This window comes from Brachyistius frenatus, unplaced genomic scaffold (assembly GCF_029030835.1).
Source record: "Brachyistius frenatus isolate BFR_SWC_R1_liver_20210118 unplaced genomic scaffold, ASM2903083v1 Contig_125, whole genome shotgun sequence".
Lineage (NCBI taxonomy): Eukaryota > Metazoa > Chordata > Actinopteri > Embiotocidae > Brachyistius > Brachyistius frenatus.
In genome coordinates, this window is record NW_027210724.1 from 304,851 (window position 1) to 325,462 (window position 20,612).

Consider the following 20,612-nt stretch of genomic DNA (forward strand, 5'->3'; position numbering starts at 1 on the left):
TTTTATCAAGTTAGCAGATTGTTACAAATGAAAACTGGTGTTACATCTAACCTGGTGAAGGCTGGTCCAGAAGAGGCAGGAGGAACAATTTCATCATCCATATTGGCACCGAGGCCCCAGCTAGCTGCCCGGAGCAGCTGATGGGGGAAGCGAGCCACGCCGGGCTGAGCGAGGTGGGCGAGCTGTTGGGGCAGAGGAAAGGCGACGCCGCCCTGGAGGAAAGGGCCTGCTGCCTCCCCCCACTGGCCTAACCTCGCTGCCTGCTGCTGCTGGCTCAGGGCCTCTAGAGCCAAGGGACCCTGGAGGTCTGAAAGGGCAACCGTGTGATTAGTTTTAAAGCCACTGGTGCGGTCCTCATGATTCTGTGGTCTAGGGCAACTGAACACAGAAGTCAATTCAATATATAGAATGTACCACAAATTTAAATGTGATTGTGTTTTTTTTAATATTTTTAATATAGACAGATGAAGGAAATAAGTCTGATGCGCAGCGGGAAATGTTGGGAAAACAAGAGTGTGGACGGAACTGATGGCGTGTTTTGTTCCTCAGTCATCAGACTCCTGAGCTGGCTAAGTAATCTTAACAATCGCTGCTCCACTGAGTCCAATTTCTCCCAAAATAATACAGTAAAGTCAGCATTTGAATTGTTTACATCATGCAAATCTGAAAGTTCTATTTATATGCTTAGTTCTCTGGTGTGCCATCTGGTGAGATCATCCAGTAAAAAGCAAAGTACCAAAGCAAGTATGTAAATAATTACGTTCACCACACAGCCCATATTCTACGCAATTGTTAAAAAAGCAAGTATATCTCCAGCTGCAAACTATTGCTAAATAAAAACTCGGACTCCACGACCAAATCTTGTTTATATTGAATGTTAAATTGCAACAGAAATTGCAAATTTCTGAAAAATGTTCTGATTATAAAGTGAAATCAAGTTTAATATGAAGACGATTTAGTCATTAAGTCAATTCGTGACTCTCTCAACTAATGAGCACTTTGTAAACTTATCTTATAGTGAAGAGCATTATTGCTATTCTCAGATTTAAAATAATAATAAAAAAGACACTTTAATTAAGGAGTCTTGCCTTTCGTCCCATTGAGTTGTAATGTGCTATGTGATCAAACTGTACTGCAATCTAATGTCCTTATCACAGAAAAGTCATGATTTCACTGGTAATTAAATCATTGTTTGAACAGTGCACTATTTATTTCCATAGATGAAATACCAAGAGATAATGTGTCCAAAGTGACATTACATCTGGAGTAACTGGAGGTTAAGGCAGCTACTGTTTAGCCACTAGAACAATATCAACCTTTCAAAATAATAAATAAAAAGACAACCTTAATTTTCATTTATTACTTTTCATTCAAATTTTTTTTTAAAAGGATGCTTTAGAAAAAATATCTATGTGAGCAATAAATTGATTGAGAATCACACTTAATGTAAAATTGAAATGCACCTCAAAGATGAGCAAGTCGGTATAGTGAAGACAATGTGAGACTTTTCTATCTACTTTCTCTTCAGATCCTTTTCTATAAAATGTGGTGCTGATTAATTTATTAGCTGACTAAACATTTTTATTTGGTGTTGGCAGTAATGTACATATGAAAGTTTTGGCAATTTCCTTTAACATCATGATAAAAAAATAAATAAAAAAATAAATAAATATATATATATATATGGCGTTCCACTCACCCAAACCATCTCCCAGGTTTCCATCTTGTCCGTCCTCCCCAAAGCTGCTGACCCTGTTATGCTGTGACAGGCCTGGGTGGTGGCCTGCTGGGTGGCCCATTGGAGTCCTAATGGTGCCACTCATCTCCTCCACCCCTCCAGCCTCCGGCCCATCCAAAGTAGGCGACTGGACAGATCTGTGAGCGGGAATGGGGCCACTGAAGAAGGAAGCGTTGTGGCTTCCACCCGTGTAGGCAGGACTGAGCTGCTGACTCTGTTGGGCCATCCCTGGGTGTTGAGGCTGGCCGACCCGATAAGGGAGCCGAGAGACTGGATACTGTTGGGGGAAGGTTCTTCCAGCGGCGGGATGCGGAGGAAAAGCTGGGTTGGGTGGTGCCAGGTGGTAGTTGAGGGGTCTTTGGGCAGCTGAGGGGTCTTTTCGATGGAGCAGCGTGTTGGGAAATCCAACCAGCCCTTCGGTCTGTGAATCCAGACTTCGACTTTGGCCTGTGTCTAAATCTCCCTGGACACAAAAATTAAACACCAACCCAAGCACCATTATCAAACACATCTCAGTTGTCTAATTTAATCATCATCACCCAGTCGCAACACTTTTACCATTTCAGTTTCAGCTTTGGTAAAGTGGGTGTAACTTGCCTGTTTTTCCTTCATGTCTGTGTTTTTTCTTTCTGGGGTCTGGAGACGGTTCTGCTCTGACTTTGGACATCCTTCTAATTTACCTAAGAAAGAAAAAAACCAAAAACATTTTAAACCACCTGGCTATTTCTTAAAGTTAATTTCTTCTCTGTGATTACATAAAATGTTTGATTTTCATGAGTGATTTTTGCTGATCGCTTCATGTAGAAATTAAAATCAGGACACACCATTTCTGATGGGATCAGCCTGCAGCTCCTTGTCAGGACTGGGCTGGCCCATTCCCAGAGGGGAGGGGTGTGCCACTCCACTGTAAGGAATGGGGGAGCCTCGATTCTGTGCCTGCAACAGGTTGAAGTTGTAGGCCATGGCTGCTGGGTGACTCATGATGCGAGGATCCACGGCAAAGCGATTCTGGTAACCTGGCCAAGGCAGCTTAGGAAAATAATGAGAAATTATTGGTCAGTAACATTTTCCTATCGTATGTTAATTATATATCTGAGGCAAATACTGTAATTGCTGGATTTGATAGTAATTAACCAGGTCTGGCAGCGGTGCACTATTACACTTTTCTAAAAGAACAAATTGATAGAATCTTTTTTAACAGTTGAAATCTGTGTCAGTCAGTACGTTACCAGGAGCAGGTATACTTACAGGCAGGGGCATGGACATGACCATGTTTCCACCATACACAGCTGGAACGTAGAGGATACTGGCACCTGTATGAGGATCGATCCTCTGCACAGGACTGGGCGACTTGCCCATACCAGCTGGTGTGCCACCCAAAGGTGGTGTGAATGCCCGAATAGGGTTTCCCATCAACACAGCTGGGTTGGGTTGGACTGCAAAGAGAATAGTTGGCAAGTTAATACAAAAAAAAAAAATGGAAAAGGTTCTTAATATGATGATATCCTGATAAAAACCATCCCATTAGTAATATTCATAGCTTGAATTCTATAAGAGGAACATGAAATATAGTTGAGGCATACCTGTATACATTTTGAAAAGGCAGGCAAAAAGAAATGACTTTCACTGATTGGATCTTTTTTTTAAAGTTTACCCTCATGAATCCTACTGACATTTACAGTAGTAAGCAGCTGAAACCAACAGACCGTCTTCCTCTAGACAAAATTGTGTTGTTATATGCAGCGTTGCTCTGATGGCTTTCATTGCCACAGGATTCATGCATCCATCTGGTCCGCTACATTAAACTGTCTGATATTAAGCTGTCGAGATGCGCGTTTGTATGTGTAGAGGGAAACAGTAAAATGAAACAATAGAAACTGTTGCTTTCTTGTAAAACCTGACCAGAGTACACGTAACACCGTTAAATAGGAGATGAGCATGGAGTCACTTCTACATGGTTGTACTGTGTGTAAACTTTGCCGTTGTTAGAAATCAGTTGGTTTCACAGTATAGTGCTGTCGACTTTCGCTCCTCACACAGTTCGATGAAACAGTGATTACAAACAGCTTGCGAGTTCTTTATAATACCAAGTTGTCTCTTTTAACAACAACTATGTCCGCAGATGTGAAAAAGAGAGCAGATATGGGGGGGCTTTTAAAACTATGTTTTGAAATTTGCCAGATTTCTACTACAAAAATGAGATCTACTAAATGGGTTTAAGAAGTGTTCTGAAGCCAGTCCATATCTTTATAATGTATACCTTCCTGGGATAAATCTCCCATTTTACCACATTACACGCAATACTTTTACATCAATATAAAGGACAAAATGATAGATTTTATATCCAACAGTAGTAAACATGGGCAGTAGTCTACACTCACCATATCCTTCAGGTGGAAGGTGCTCTGTGTGGTTGGTATGTTTTCCCTGCAAGACAAAAGAATCATTAGTCATGAAGCAAGACTTAATCCATTGAAGGCAAATGAAGAAGAAAAGGTCAGCAAGGGCGGGTGGGGGTGTAGACAACTGGTCATATTACAAGGAAAACGGTGATTCCATTAAATCGTTAGGTCAACAAGTGGTTACGTTAGCCTGGTATTACCACACCAAAGTCACTGTGTGAATAGATGGTTTGATTCCAGTCGCTGCACGCTAGTGAGCGTAGATCTCGGGTTCATTTTGAAACTACAAGCTCAGCCTCGAACCCGTCTTCATTGAGCACTCGATGATTTTTGTTGTACAAAGAACAGAGATCCTCCCCCAATGTGATAAGAGCGTGACGCCATGCTGGTAAATGAACATTTCAGACATATTCTGTTATTTTTAAGCATTGTTCTTGGTCCAGATTCGATTCCTCGTTATTTTCTGGCGTTGCTACAACTGTTCATGCTGCTTCATATAGCTCTTCCACTACTGCCATTGTTGGAACTAAATAAAATAAAAACGAAAATAAAAAATAAAACGCAGCAAAAACGGATGCTGTGAGCGACAGGCATGCGGAGCCAGACTTTCTTTATGTACAAAAACTGGAGGGAAAAAAAACAAAACTTCAACAGATTCAATCAACTAAAGAGTTTTTTTTGTTGTTGTTTTTTTTAAACAGTGAATGCAACTACACCCTGAAAAATGGTCACAAGACCTCGACACAGAATGGAACATAACGGGGCCGACATGCTGTAACAATACTGAAAGACCAATTGTTAAACACTAAGACACTAATATTGCAAAAGAGGATTTTAGGCCCATGGCAGGAATCCAGTATTATGTATATTATTCAGAAATATAGCCTTGCTTTGTTAAAACCACTTTGAGAGGCACAGCCGTGGTACCCACCAAAATATGAGTTAAGCAAGTAAACAATTTGCCTTTTTTTTTTTTTTTTTTCTGACTCAATTTGCTGGAGGTGCAGGTCCCTAAAACATGGTTACATTTGTAAGATAGCAAGCCTGCCAGCTTGAGCTCAGGAGCAGCCAAACTACACCTTCATATACAACAGGAAAGATATCAAATACTTTTATTCCACTTACAAAAATATTTCAATAAACATTGCACCTTTAGTGCTGGCATGGCAATGGAATATAAAACTCCCAAAATAGAAAAATTGACAGAACTATATATTTTTGTAAGAATACACCAAATGTGCAGAATGTATTTTATACATCTTGAGTGAGACCCTCCCCCCCCTCCTTAAAAGTGACAGAGGTCTGACATTTTGTGGCAGAGGCAGCTTCGCCTGGCTGCTATTTTAGGTTGCAACATTAACTGACACACTGGACTGAACCTGGTGCCTTTAGTCGAACACTGTGGTTATTAAATCTAATCACAGATGCACTGCTGCAACAACGAGCTCTGAAAAACTGCTTTTAGTGTGTCAGTGTAAAACTCCTTTGAGTGGTGAAGTGTAGTGGTGTTGTTCTCAATAGCATGTTCCATCTGTCAGTGATGTGCAGTATTGTGCTGGGCATCGATGGCCAGGAGGTTGTTGGAGAAGAACAAGCGAACGAATAAAATAGAAGTACTCAGAAAAGCTCCACTTACTACCAACAAGTTCATTTCTCCTTGGTACCAACTACAAAAAAAATGGTTACGATTTCAAAATATATGATGGATTAGGAATAGAATAAATAAATAGGTTTTTTTTATAAAATGATAATTGTAGTTGTAAATCCTCTTTCCTCACACAAGCTGAAATTGCAAAAAGCTTTTTAATGAGACATATTTAAGCACAAGTGTCACAGTCTTGCACACTTGCACCAAAACACCATCTGAGCCAGGAAAACACAATCTGATATCAACTGAAGCGTACTGTTTGTGTCTGGTAAAATGGATGTCCAACAATGACCATGCTGCATGCTTTGTTTTTAAATTAGTTTTACAAGCAGCTGAAACTAGAACTGTTCTGAAGTCCTCTGCTGATTAACACGATGACTCAGAGCAGATGATCAGCTGAAAAAAGTCAGTGATGCTGTGAGGCACTATAATATCTTTGACAACTGAATCTTATAATTTGGAATTTCATAATTACTTACAAGATGAGCTAAAAGCTAAATATTTATTAGAGGTAGAGGTGGAAAACGTTTCCTTGAAGCAACCGTATTGAACTCAGCAGCATAGCTTTTACCATAAGCCACTGTAGGACACATTTTAATGTTTGGAGAATTACTCGTTATTAATAAATTACTTTTGTTTGTACCTTGAGCGCATCTGTCATGTACAGACACACCTAATATGGTCTGACACTTTACTGTGAATTAACACCGAGCAGTACACACTGATGGAAACACTATTTTTGTATAGTGGTAGCATCAAATCTGTGTACGCTGTATAGCTGTGAACTGCATTGTATGACTTTGGCGTTAGATAGAAGTGTGTGTGTGTGTGTGTGTGTGTGTGTGTGTGTGTGTGTGTGTGTGTGTGTGTGTGTGTGTGTGTGTGTGTGTGTGTGTGTGTCTGTCTGTCTGTCTGTCTCTAAAGCCGGCTGATACAGCGGAGCTTCAGCTCATTAAGCCCAGTGGGTGACGGCAGCAGGTTGGCAGCTGTGGTGATTTCGTTAACCTTTACCTCAGTGCACACAGTGAGGAGACACACACAGGCACACAGAGAGAGTGTGACACACACACACACACACACACACACACACACACACACACACACACACACACACACACACACACACACACACACACACACACACACACACACACACACACACACACACACACACACACACACACACACACACACACACAGAAAGACATTTCAACCTGAGCTAAACAATCAAATAACAGATCCATCCATGAAAGCAGCAATGCCAATTTCCTATTTGTGTTTTTGTTTTGGTCTTGTTTTCTTTTCTGGGACTGAAATGAGTAATTGTGAAATGATTTCCTGCAGCGAAAATTAAACTGAGTCATTTGAATTGATAGGCGCTTTGTGCTCGCATATGTAAGTTTTTTTTTTTTTTTTTAATCATTTTCTCTTTCGAAAAACAAGAGGCACTCCATTTCTGTCTGATAATTTTGTTTGTTTCTACAAACCAATAAGTGGTTACCTTATATATGACATTAAAATACTAAATCCTACAAGATTGAGCTTGACCATTTAAATTACCAGAGCCACCAAACATAAAATATAACATATTCTTACACCCACATTTCAGTTTAAAACATAAAATAAATCAACCTCGAGATAAATAATAAACTCATTGTTAGTCACCCAATAAAAGCCAGCAGGAACCTGCAGATTTACAGATAAATATTCAAGTGAAAACAAACAATGAATGTAATTAAACACGGCAATATGTAAAGTGTATTTCTTACATTTTCTTCCCTGCTTCTATTTTAGGTGAACAACGACAAATAGAACCAAAACAGGTTTGTGTTTTTTTTGCATGTTTATCAGGGATGAGAAACCCAGATTACACCTGTACGATGTTAGGTAAAGACAGAGCTAGATGTCAGTTTTCCACAAGCAGCCAAAACTCGTCTGTTGGTCTAGTCTAGTTTCGTTAGTCGGCTCGGATTCAGTCGTCTCAGACATGGTCCGTTTGCCCTGTCAAATCTTTTCTCTGCTTGCTCTGACGGTTATAATTTGTCCTACAGCTGAGCCCCTGAAACACCTTCCGTGTGCGTGTTGTGTTACCATGACAACCGACGACCGTATGTTGTCATGAGTGTTCCAGGTTTTGGTTCAAGTGATGTTTATTGATTGGAAAATGTAGCATAAAATGTAGTCAATACACATGTTACAGATTTGTTTAATGTGGTTAAATGTACAACAAATATACAAGACGCTGTTCTCAAGGCCCCGAATTTGGGAACCACTGCTTTATCTCACCTGTTTGTTTGTTTTGCATTTCTACTGATTTGATGACATCAACCTCGACTTGCACCTTTTTATTTGTACTGTTCTACTGTTTAGTGTCTGTATTGTTTAATACACGTGTTGAAAATGCGAATGAGAAAGAGGTAAATGGAAACGGTAAGGCCTTCCACTGCGCCCTCCCTACTGAGAAACACCTTACCTTAGGGGGTGACTGCTGCTGCTGCTGCTGCTGCTGCTGCTGTTGTTGTTGTTGTTGTTGCTGTGGACCCTGCTTGTTGGGGGCAGGCTGTGCATGCTGAGGATGTGGGTGATGGTGCGGATGGAGGGCCTGCGAAGACGAGTGGTGTCCTTGCATTGGCCTGAGGGCTCGTGGGATGAACTCCGGGGCCAGTGGGTTGAGGACGTAGGTTTTCTTCAGCTCTAGTGCCTCCAGCTGAGCCTTGATCTGCTCAAAGGTGATCCCATGTAGGCTCGAGTTTTCGTGGCAGATGGAAATAAAGTGCTCCCAGAATTTTCTGGAAAGGGGCAAAAACAGAAAATAACAGATTGAGAGAAGTTTTAATGGATTATCTTCTATGTTTTTCCCCACTGGCAGCATACATATGAATGCATCCTTAAACGCTGAATATAAGAGATCAACACAGTTCAAAACTAACTTGGAAAAAGCACATGTTAGGGGGGGAATAAGGAAAAAGGAAAATTAAAACCTGGACTATAAAGGTGCTAACATTTGTACCACAATACTTTTTATAGGCATGATAAATAACAATAGCATCCTAGTTTTAAGTCTTAAAATGTGTACTTAAAAGTATGTGGCGGTAAAGGCCTTTTGCATTACAACAGCAAACTGTCCCAAGCATTTACTGTTTCAAATCCATCTTGATTTTTAACAATCTTTGGCCCACTGAGCTGTAAATGAATCTTAACTGACAGTAAGGCCAACTGGTTTTGATGGCAATTCTTATTGATGGTAAAAATAATATTAACAAGAATAGTAATTAAGGTTATTTAAAAAAATCTGAGAATCAGAGAAAATAAGAACTACAATTCTCATTTGAGGCTAATTTGTTTTCACCCTGTCCGACTACCTGCAGCTCGTCAGGTATCCAGTTAACTTTGTAAAACTGATTCACAATGCAGAACCTGAATTTTTTTTTTTTGTGATTTTTCTATTTACCTTTTAGTGCATTTTAACTCCCCTGAGCTACTCCAGAGTGCTGCATCTAAACACTTTTTAAACACATCAATTTAACTAATCCGTGTCTGCAGGCTGACATTCGCAAACAACCAAACAGTAAAATCCCTGACATGTTGCAGCGACTACCATAGACAAAACACGGTTGCCATGGAGACAATTACAGAGGTGGGCCAGACAGAGTCAAATAGAGGAAGAGATTGGCAGCCTCATGGCTGTATGGAACTATATGGTAGCTCAGTGTGTGGATGAAAATAATTAGGTGACCACACCTAACCTGAACAAACTGGTCAGAATCACTAAATAACTTTGATACATCTAATCGATTTGACTTTCTGTGACTTGTGTAATTTCATGCACACATCTGTCAAAGGCGCACCGGACTGAGGAAATGATATCAAATGAGATGCAGTGTAATAACACAAGCTAAAAACAAAGACCATTTGTACACAAGAATCCCACAAATATTAATGAATTGTAAATTAGACTTTAATCATAAAGTCTTGCTACGTCACAGCATTGAAAACTATGGTTAAAAGGGTTTACCTGCACCGCCCTACAGAGCACAGTGCTATGGGGTCTCCCACAACTGCAACCAGGGACTGAGCTCTGGTGATGGCCGTGTTGAGCAGCTTGTAGTTGGATAGGAAGCCGTAGTCGAGGTCTTCCGTCGAGTCCTCAATCAGCTGCTCTTTACGCTTGATGGCCGTCTGCTTGTGCTTGCAGGTGTGTCGTGTGCGCACCGTGCTGAGGAACAGCACCCGGAACTGTTTACCTGCAAACAATTGGTTTCATTATTATTATGACGTTTCTAATCACACTGGCGAGCACGTAAACTGGATAACATTTTGAATGAAGAAGCAAAGATCATCTTAGAAACTTTCTATCTAACCTTTCTGCTGAACTAATTTAGGATAAAAGTTAGTTCACAGTTGACACACGCCTACTGAAAATAAATCAACAAAATGACAACACAACACTCGGACATATTCGATTTCTCCATTAGCTCTCGTTACATTTGATTTCAGTGGAAACTGTTTGACTGATGTTTTCTGACGCAGATGCCATCCTAAAATGTTGCTGCAAATAAAGCACGGAGAACATTTGCTAAAACTAACAAAAAAATGATTAAAAAAAAAATAGTGACAAATCAATCTTCTTATAATTTTTAGAGGCTGTTGACAGAATACACAAACAAGCACAGTCCATGCGTGTTAAATTCAAATTCGACGAACCAACTCGAGTTGCAGTTTTCAACATGTTTCATGAGGGAGTTAATGACCTGCAGAAAGCAGCTGGATGCAACACAAGTGGGAGCTGCATGGAACTGAAGCAGAGGGGAGACTGGGGGAAAAGAAACCCTTACTGTACGTCCTCACTCTACTCCGACTTGGTGATATGAAGTACAGCATGAACACTGATAAAGTGCAGTGGAGGACTGTAGGGATTCGTCTTTAGGGTCATGCATCTCTCATTTTAGCATCATTTTGATTGCAGTTAGACGCTATCATCTAACACACAGAAATGAAGGAGACAAGCTTCACGAAGAATTATTAATGAGGCACTTGGAGACTCAAGATTTTAGGTTTGTTTGTTTTATTTGTTTGTAACCTCTGCATTTTTTTTTTTTTTTTTTTACCGCCAGACCTTAGATGCCTTTTTCCAATTTTCTCATAATTTTGAAATGAACAGCTAATTACTACAGGCTTTGAATATGTGTAATACGTGTTCTGTCATTTGCATGTGCCGGATGCGTGATCTCAAAATGATAATATGGTGGTTCATTAATGTAACACTTTTTTTTTTTTTTTTTTTTTTTTACTGTAGTTTTAGTCACGTAGATGTAATCACAAAGCGTGGGCATGTTGGTTTCTCACCTTGGACATTGAGCACTCTCTCCACGCTGACCTCATGCATCCTCTTCTTTCGGAGCTCAGCACGAATGCGGAACACCTGGTCGGCGTACGGTGACACCACCCCGATGCTCCCGTCATCCAGTTTACCCCAGGCCACCGGCCACTTCTTGCGCAACTCCTCCACCCGTTCCACAATCTCAAACACCTGAGCAGATGGACAGGGTTTGGAAACGTTAAATTATGGCCTTTTAAAAGACCATTTCAATGAAACTGAAGACATTACCGTTACAAAGTAACAAACACTTTTCCTTTTTAGCTGCTTTAGTTTCAAGCAAGTTCAACATCTGGCTGAAAGGAAACAGAAGAACATTACAAAACAGAGATTTCTACAAATTGAATGGTAACATGAAGTATCTCATTCTTGCGGGATGCATTTGAATAATACCGCACACAGAAATAAACATGTAAAAAAAAAACATGTATAAAATACTTCCCGGTTAAAATTATATTTACAACAGTCTTTGCCTTTCATAATTATCCATTATGATTACAGTGATAAGGGAGTTTTTCCAGTTGAATTAAGCAACACTTGGCATATCACCTCTCTTTGCTCGGCATTTGAACATGTAGTGCATTTAGAAGTCTTCTGATTTATCTATTTTACGAGCACCAACCTTAGGATGTGTGAACTAACATTATCTTGCTAAAGTAATGACTGATCAGAAAAACATTTGCATAAAGAGATCCTCATAGTTGATCTCTGCCATCTTAACAGCAGTCAGGTTACCCTCCTTTACTGCAAGACGAAATAAAACATTTGGCTTGTCTGAAGTATCTTTAAACCTTTTTGGGAAAAACCCATGTGGCCTTCACACCAGGATCCCTGCACATATTCTGACCTGCAAAGAGCAGTGGGAAGTCATGGACTGAGGGATGCATTCAACCCAGGTTAAAAGGCAACAGTGGGGGATACAATATTTGAAGAACAAAGGAAGCTTTATGTTCTGTACAGCAGCGAGGCATCAAAGTCTATAAAAGGATACGGCTTAATGAAAGTGGACGTGCGGTAAAAGCAAGAGACAAAGGCTGACCAGCGCTAAATAACCATACACTGATGAATGACCTGGAACTTCAAAAGCTCCGAATAAGGACCTTTAGATTGATTGACCTAAAGGTCTAATATCACAGCTGCAGTTCAATTTGAGATTGACAAGTTCCCATGGGAGCAAATTTTGAGTTTCATGCTAGTTTTAAAATTTGCCTGAATGTTAGTTAATAGTGGGAGACTTGTTATTTTGAATCTCGATGGTTTTGTTGTTTGTTTGTTTTTGGTCATACAAGCAGTTTTTTCTTTTCAGAGCTGAGGCATACTGCAGGAGGCTTTGAACTGTCATGACAATATTGTCTCCTACTTGAAGCTAAGCCCATCAAAGACACTTGTACACTTGCTCTTCAAGCAGGGTGCCACTACAATATGTAAATCTAGATACAAGTTTAATGAAACCCTGTGTATTGAACCCTCTGAATATATTTTTTGATATGTTTGTTAGGCTGAATTTATGGTTGACACGATTGTTGTATGGTTGTTTTGATGCATTTTTTTTTTTTTTTTTTTACTTATTTATTTGTTTAATGTGTTTTTTTCTTCCTGGTCTTTCTTTGTCAATTGCATGGTTAATTATTTTTTATTTTATATTATTTTTAAGGGATTTGTTGGCTGTAAAAAAACAAAACACCTTAATAAAATATTAAAGTATTAAAAAACGAAAACAAAGACACTTGTACAAGACAAACAAATGGATATGTTTTTTTGTTTTGTTTTGTTTTTTCAATGCATTTGAATTCCCCAAGATTATGATGATGTTTTTAACGTGTTGACATGGCTGCTGTATCAAAGAGACAGGAAGTAATTCATTTGGCATTGCTGACAGTTTGGGAGCAAAATCCAGAGGCACCCATGTATTAATTGGTTGGAGCAAAGGGTCAGAGGCCACAGACAGTCAATAAACACGACCAAGTGAATCTACAGAGGAACCAATCCATCGCTAGAACTGTCAGTGACTCATGCATCACTAGTGTCAAATGAAAGATCTTAGTTGATCTAATAATTAGGTTTATGGATTTCATCTTTAATTACGATAAAATGACGGCGAGTGCTCCAAATGAATAATGATGAGGCCAGATCAAATCTGCTGATCACTTTTAATTAATCACTCTACTTGTGACTGCTTTAGACAGTCGACCAAACTTTGATCCAAATTATTAAAATGTTTTATGTAATGTAATATCTATATCAAAGTGGGGTTTAAAGCCCAACAATCATACATATGAAGTTAAAAAGCTCAAAGAAATGATTCCTTTCACACATATTAATAAACTGTGCTAAAATCAAACCAACTTGTTGAGGCCAAATATGAATTTATTTACTCAAATGTGGTTACTTGTTTTCACAATAGTTGACCAGTTTCCACTGACTAACATAGGATGACGTCGGTTCTGTCAGAAGCACGCGAGACACGTGACTGAAAAATAAGTGAAGCCATGAATGTAGATATGTTGTAGGCCATACCTCAGCATTGTTGTAGTAGGCAGTGCTATTCTTCTCCTGGACATCTTCTCCTCTGGCTGTGAAGAAGGTCAGAGGGTAGAAGTCCTTATGGGAGGGCTGCTTCCCACTTGCCATGAGCTTTCCATCATAAAACAATTCTGACGTGTAGCTTTAGGAAGACGTGAAGAAAAATAACAAACAAAAAGGGAAAAATTAATATGGAGTATCTTTGCGCAAGAGCGTGTGTTATTAAAATGCATTCCTGTAATACAACCTGTTGTGTTAGAGCATAGGAGAAAGTTTGATCTATTAACCAAACTATTGTGGGGACCAAATGACAGATCGGTCAACATATATTTGGCGTTTTAAGAAATAAAGTGTGGTGCCCAATACAACATTTTTATTTCAGAACTCATGGATACAATGTGTAAACTATCCAGTATTTGTGGTAACGTAACATAATTTTTTTTGGTGGTGATACTTTATTTACTTTAATGTATGTAGGTACTTTTATTGTAAATAAAATACAAGCAACTGCGTCTGAATAGGCAGCAGGATTTACACTCAGTCCGGATAGTGCCGGAAACACCCTCTACCCCAACCTTCCCCGTGTCAGATAGCGGATGTTTGTGTTTACTATTGCCTGTAATTGTCCGACACCCAACACCCAGCCAGGTATTGTAATTGTATTTGTACACTGCAACACTATCAATGTCTCCCTGGAGAGACTCTGCCTTCCACTGTCGCTATTAATGAATAACAACAACCCCCCACCACCTCCTTCTCCTCCACCTTTTTAGCATCTAATGCATATTGCTAAATTTGACATTTTCCACTTACATTCCTTCTTGTGCATTTTATCTGTTTTATCTAATTTCTTTTCTATATTTTTAATTGTTCCTTTATATCTGTTTTTATGTGAAACACTGCATGTAATTATTTTGTGGTGAAGCACTTTCAGCTGCATTTCTTGTATGAAAGGTGCTGTACAAATAAAGTTTATTATTACTATTATTATTATTATTATTATTATTATCTACCCCCAGAGCTTCCACACATGGCAGCGTTGAGGGCTCACACCTACTTGATGATAGCTTCGTGGGAGCGGTAGTTCTCGCACAGCAGGATGCGACAGGGGAACTCAGGGGGGTAATGCTCATACAGTCGGTCCAGAAGCGACACGTGCAGGTTACGCTCCCGTGCAAACTCGCTGTACACAAATGGACTGAGCTGCAGGGGGGCAGAGAATGGAGGAAGAGGAGACAAGCAAATTTAGTTCAAAGCGTGACACGGGTCAATTTGGTATACTGACTCTAGTCTAACAGCTGCGTCAAACCATATGATCCAATGTAAACCAAACAATGCTATGCAATGCTAATACGTGAAATCGCAGGTAGTGTTTGACTGTAATGAAAAAAAAAAAAAGAATCATTTGGCACTTCGTGCAGCTTCAGCTGAAATGATGTTAGCTGCCGATCCAAAACCTAGACCTGGCACCGGCTTTCCCCTCATCTCATAAAACATATGGAATGACTGACTGACTTTGACTTGATTGACAATTAGCAAAGTAGTAGATTTGAAGTGTTTGCCAATTTGGCGTGGTTGCAAATTTCCTTTAATTGCCTGGACGACTATTTGTGTTCCGTTTATCTCTTCTCTAAAGGTACTTTCAAGTTGTGTCTCATCCCAGTGCATCTTGCATTCTCTTCCATGTGGTGTCTGTTAAACAAACAGCCCTGGGCTCTACCTTGCTTCAAGCACAAAGCGGCGCCAAGTGCAACACGAGTGTCTTTGCTAGTTTCAGATCACACGGTTATCATTTTCTCATCATATCAGTTCTGAGACAATGATTTCCACTACAGGTTTGTGTCCGTTTTTAATTCGATGTCGCAGCCATCCGATATTGATTTTCTGCCTCGTCCTTCGTGCACAGAGATTTCTCCAGATTCTCTGAATCTTTTAATTATATTATGAACTGTATATGATGAAATCCCCAAATTCTTTGCAATTTTACGTTGGGGAACAATATTCTTACATTTCCCCACACGGTCTTTCACAGAGTAATGAACCTCTCCCCATCTTTGCTGCTGAGAGACTGCCTCTCTGAAAAGCTCTTTTTTATACCAGATAATATTACTGATCTGTTGCCAATTAACCTAATTAGTTGAGATGTTCCCTTTCATTGACAATTCAATTGCCCTTTACACCACTTAACGGAGACATGTTGTAGTGGGAGCAAAAGGCACAGAGTAAGGAGACAAAGATATATAAAGAGAGACATTCTTCCTTGTCCTGCAGAGTGAATAAGCTGCTACACATTATATAGGGGAGACAGAGGAAAGCGTGAGACAGTGATTGAGAAAGAAACAGATGAACACACAGGTGAACATTATGCTTTAAGCCCGTAGTTCTTTGCGCCAAGAAACAGGAGAAAGAGATCAAGTAATTAAAGCAATTATTGCATGGCAGACTCTTTCCTCATCTTCATCCACTTCTTCGTGGTAATCCTGTGCGCTGTCTAAAAACTAGGAGACGAGGAGATGAGGTTTTAATTCCTTGTGTTGGCTTAGAAAGCTTGACTGACGCGAGTTTGTATTTGTGTTATCTGCGGTTGAAGTGGGCTCTAAAACTGCAGCTCCACAGTGTCTGCTCTTTTTTAGTTTAGAAGGTAAGAAAAGAGTCTAATAAACAGTAAAGTGAAAATGGAGTTATTACTTCTCCGTGATGTCACAGCTGCTGCCTGCTGCTATGATACGTCCCCCTTCTAACTATGTATTTTGAAATCTTTTATAAAGAGAACTCTTGAAACATCTGAGAGAAAGATCCCAACACTTATAATGTGCACTTGCATTATGTGGTGATTCACAAATAAGCACAGAAATATTGTTGTTGTTTTTTTCAACCAGCAAAACTTGCAGCTTCGACAAAGTTAAAGTTGAATTCTGTTAGTATTTTTGGTCAATGCCCTTGTTGCCTCTTTACTGACCTGCATGTGGTCTCCAGCCAGCACGATGCGGGTGGTCTTGCTAGCTAGAGCAAAAGGCATGATGGTTTCACACTCCATGGCCTGGGCTGCTTCATCCAGCAGGATATGACTGAACAACCCTGTCGAAACGGACAAAACACCATCATTACTCACGTACCAACATACGTAACATTACTTTGCATCGTAAATATAAAAGGAAATACATTATATGGTCAATGTACACAGTTGTGCTGCTTCAAAATGGCACACTTTTATTTCACACTCAATTGTGACCAGGCTCCACTCGCATATTACTGAAAATGTCAGTCTTTGCCATGATTACAGTCTGGAAACCCTGTTTCTGTGAAGGTTTGCTCAGCCACGAGTGGGGGAGTCAATCGTTTACAGCTGGGTGGGGTCCGGCAAACAACATACATCATATGGAGTTCAAGGCCGACTGGTCACAGGCTGATACGATGTTGTAACATTTTAATCAGAGATCTTCCCCCTTTAGGATGCAATGAGTGGAAACAATCCCCAATGGAGCATGGCCGTACCCTGCCTACTCGCAAAGAAACGTTGGATCTGGTAATACAAGGCTAACTTAACTATCCTGTGGATAACAGGAAAATATACCATTTGAGCTTTTTTTGACTGAACAATATTGCACAAATATGTCAAAGTGTTGGCCCAATTTAACTGTCACCGCTGAAGCAAAAACAAGAGCTGTATAAATGGAACCTGGGGAGAGAGGGAAAAAAAAAATCAAACAGTAGCATTTGTTAAGTTAAAACACCCACGTTGAACATAAAACTTTCCATAGCCCATCTAAAGTTTTAAGATGGTAGAGGATGTAATACTTATGCTGAATAAAGGGTAAAATATTTGAAATGTGAGTTTATATGTAGTTCTTTAATCAATGATTCTACAAATTTAATATTGATTTTTAAACCAGTCGCTGCTTTTTTTTTTTTTTTTTTTCAAGTTTAACTATATGAGCTATTTATCATATTGATCCCACAATGCAACCATCTCATTATGTTGCTTCACATCTTTTCATTTATCTAAACAATGCATTCATAGCAGTAACAGTGCTTTCAACTTCTGTGAGGAGAAAGATGGGCGCATTTTATACTGAGGACTCAATAAAAGCCAAGTCACCTGCACCCCATACCATTCTTAAAAGACAGTATATTTTTGTGTTCGTTGAGGGCTTTAAAAATGCTTTCCTTTCCCTCTTCTAAACAGTCCTGCAAACCAAAGACAAGGTTTTGTGGACATTTTGAAAAGGATTGAACAGTAGCCGAGCCCTGATTTAAAAAGCTCAAACGGTGCTCGGCAGTATGAGGGGAAGGGGATAAAACAGCATGGCAAATGAGTGCTGGAGCAGGGAGAGAGGTGCTGAATACCAACCAGCAAACAGCCTGTAAAGCTACACCATTTCCACAGGAAAGTATATACAGACATGAAATGTGACAAGATGGAAATAACAAAATAAACTCAGGGATTGTCAAAGAGTAAACAAACAACAAAAACATGGATGGGTTGGCAAGAAAAGAGGTGGAGCAGTTTGATTTGAGGCAACGTTCACTCTTTGGTATCAGCCTTTGAACAAATGCCTGCAAAATGTATTTCTCAAGCTTTTTTTTTTTTTTTTTTTTCCCCCCCAACTCTAATGTCTCAAACCAATGTTCTCCGTGTGTGCACTTCACTAAAGCATAGGCTGGCACTGTCCCCCCGACAGCAGGCTTTATACAATTATATACACTTAGTTAACAATGACCCATGTTTCTACATACATATTGGCAGAATATACAAGTGGGCATATTGGTTACAGCTGGTGAGGAGAAACATATACCTTCCGAGTTGTAAAGTGATGTATCAAATAAAAGCTAATAAAAACGTCTAATAAACAGGCTATATATATAGAATACAACATTGTAAGAATCTTTGCCTTTTACATTATGTAATTACTTCTTATAATAGAATAATTGTCAGATAGTACACTAATATTGATAGATGTTGCAGAGGTCATACTTATTGTCACACTTGTTCTTCTGTAATGATTTAATGGCGCTTTAGTGGAGAATTAGTGCCACTATGGTGCATTGTTCTGATTAGTGGTACCTGTCATTGTTAGTAAATCCTTTGTACATTTCAGTAAAAGGTTTTGAATATTTAAGTTGTTGTATTTAATGCCATGTCCCCTGAATTACAAACAGAATATTTTAATGAACTCAATTTATATGTTTTCATGTTAATTGCCAGTAATGACTCCTCTTCATATGATATACAGGCATTATTTCAAATGTTTTAAGGCTTACACTATAACAGGGACATAAAATGAAGAGAAACAGACAATTATATCAAATCAAAGTTATTTGCCTGACAAATAATTGTCAACTAAAACGTTACGATTGTGACATGCCTACGTGTAATATGGATAAAAAAAAAAAAGAGTTATCAAGATTTCTGTCAGTTGACAGCCAAGCTGCACAGTGTTTCACTGTATTTGGAGAAGTGAAATTATGGATGAAAATGTAATTTCAACCAGTGCTGTTACATTTTGCTTTGAGATCTTTACTTTTACCCTGTTTTTCTTTATCACTGCATGGAATATCAATTGGTCAACAATGCAGCCAAAGACTTAATGTAGATGAGTTATCCCTTAATTAATGAAGCCAGGCTCTTTTGGTGACCTTTGCTATGCATTGTGGACAACAGGAGCCCTGCTGCATGCTCCCTTCTTGCTCTTTACTTCCATCCACACGAACAAATAACGGCCTAATAACGCTCACAAATGATGTACATGGGTCATTACTAATGAGAATGTTTCCCCGGGCAGCGAAGCGGTGATTAGTTGGGAGGCAAGAAGGGAGGAAAAAGATGGTCTTTATGAGCACCAAGTTGACAGAAAAGAACATAAACGAATATGGTGCTTAATGTTTCACCTGGGATACAGCTGCCTGCCTTGGGGAATCTCTCTCTAAACCAGAGGTCCAAATTTACATTTATGTAGTGGCTATTTGTCACTGGGCCAATTATGGTGTTTGAACATGGACAAAACAGTGGTAAGAGAAAAAGAGGTGGGAGGAGGGACAATAAGCAGAGGTGAAAGAGCTCTGAAGCACAATGCTACAGAAGAGATTTGTGGGAGAGATGACTCGTTAATAATGAATGGCAGCTCCTTCCACTCGCACACCCGGTCTCTCAAATGCTTCCTTTTAGTCTCTCTCTACCCTTTTCACGCTGTAAAAATGATTTGGAAAGTCTGTAAGTGTGACAGCGTCTATGCATGTACATTTACCCCAATAGAACAAGCTTGGTAAAACTGGGTTTGAAAGCTTTGTCAAAATATAATCATGTCATTACCCTGCTCTGAGCAGAAACACAATTTCTAACAATATAACGTTTGTAACAGGAATACGCGCCCAAATATAAATATTTAGGATTTAATCTTGCACAGTGTATGATCTATGAAATCTAATTTTGTAATGTTCAGCTGGCAGATCAAAGGGGTCTGCTGGGAACAAGTTACAAATATGTAGAGATCTTGAGTATTTTAGTTACTAATGACTTTACGATGCATGTGTTTCCCATGTAATAAATTCTACTTCCAGGTTATTGGGAAGTATAAAATATCACTTTATTGTGAATAGAGTTGCACTTTGTCTTTTAAAGCATTCATAAGTGTTTGGCCATTCAGGGTGATAAAGGCTAGATTCTTGGATCAATAATACAAAACGATAAGACTGTAGAATTGTTGGCTTAAAGCTGGTGTTGGCTTAAAGCTTTTTCTTTTTTTCTTTCTGCATCACTGCAAAAAGTCCCGAATAACCTTTGAGCTTATTGCAATTCAAGTTTTCTGGGGAAAAAAAAAACTAGCCTCATACTCCTCCTCTTGGCTCTGTATTCTGGTTTGGGAAAATCTGGAGATTTAAGGTCAATCACAGCTGTTCTACAAATGCAGATTAGCGTGCATATCC

The 20,612-nt window shown here is 39.3% G+C and overlaps 1 protein-coding gene across 4 annotated transcripts in view; it reads right to left on the reverse strand.

The window, feature by feature from the left end:
* The window catches only part of helz (helicase with zinc finger), a 56,150-nt gene that overhangs the window by 6,947 nt on the left and 28,591 nt on the right, over window positions 1-20,612 (reverse strand). For all 4 annotated transcript variants that reach the window (XM_069714061.1, XM_069714060.1, XM_069714063.1 and 1 more), the window contains 12 exons: window positions 16,648-16,766; window positions 14,746-14,891; window positions 13,683-13,830; window positions 11,135-11,318; window positions 9,804-10,032; window positions 8,262-8,577; window positions 4,120-4,165; window positions 2,987-3,174; window positions 2,563-2,767; window positions 2,336-2,418; window positions 1,700-2,201; window positions 52-307 (listed from right to left, as the gene is read on the reverse strand). In XM_069714061.1, the coding sequence (XP_069570162.1) occupies window positions 52-307; window positions 1,700-2,201; window positions 2,336-2,418; window positions 2,563-2,767; window positions 2,987-3,174; window positions 4,120-4,165; window positions 8,262-8,577; window positions 9,804-10,032; window positions 11,135-11,318; window positions 13,683-13,830; window positions 14,746-14,891; window positions 16,648-16,766 (2,422 nt within the window). The remainder of the gene's footprint in view (window positions 1-51; window positions 308-1,699; window positions 2,202-2,335; window positions 2,419-2,562; window positions 2,768-2,986; window positions 3,175-4,119; window positions 4,166-8,261; window positions 8,578-9,803; window positions 10,033-11,134; window positions 11,319-13,682; window positions 13,831-14,745; window positions 14,892-16,647; window positions 16,767-20,612) is intronic.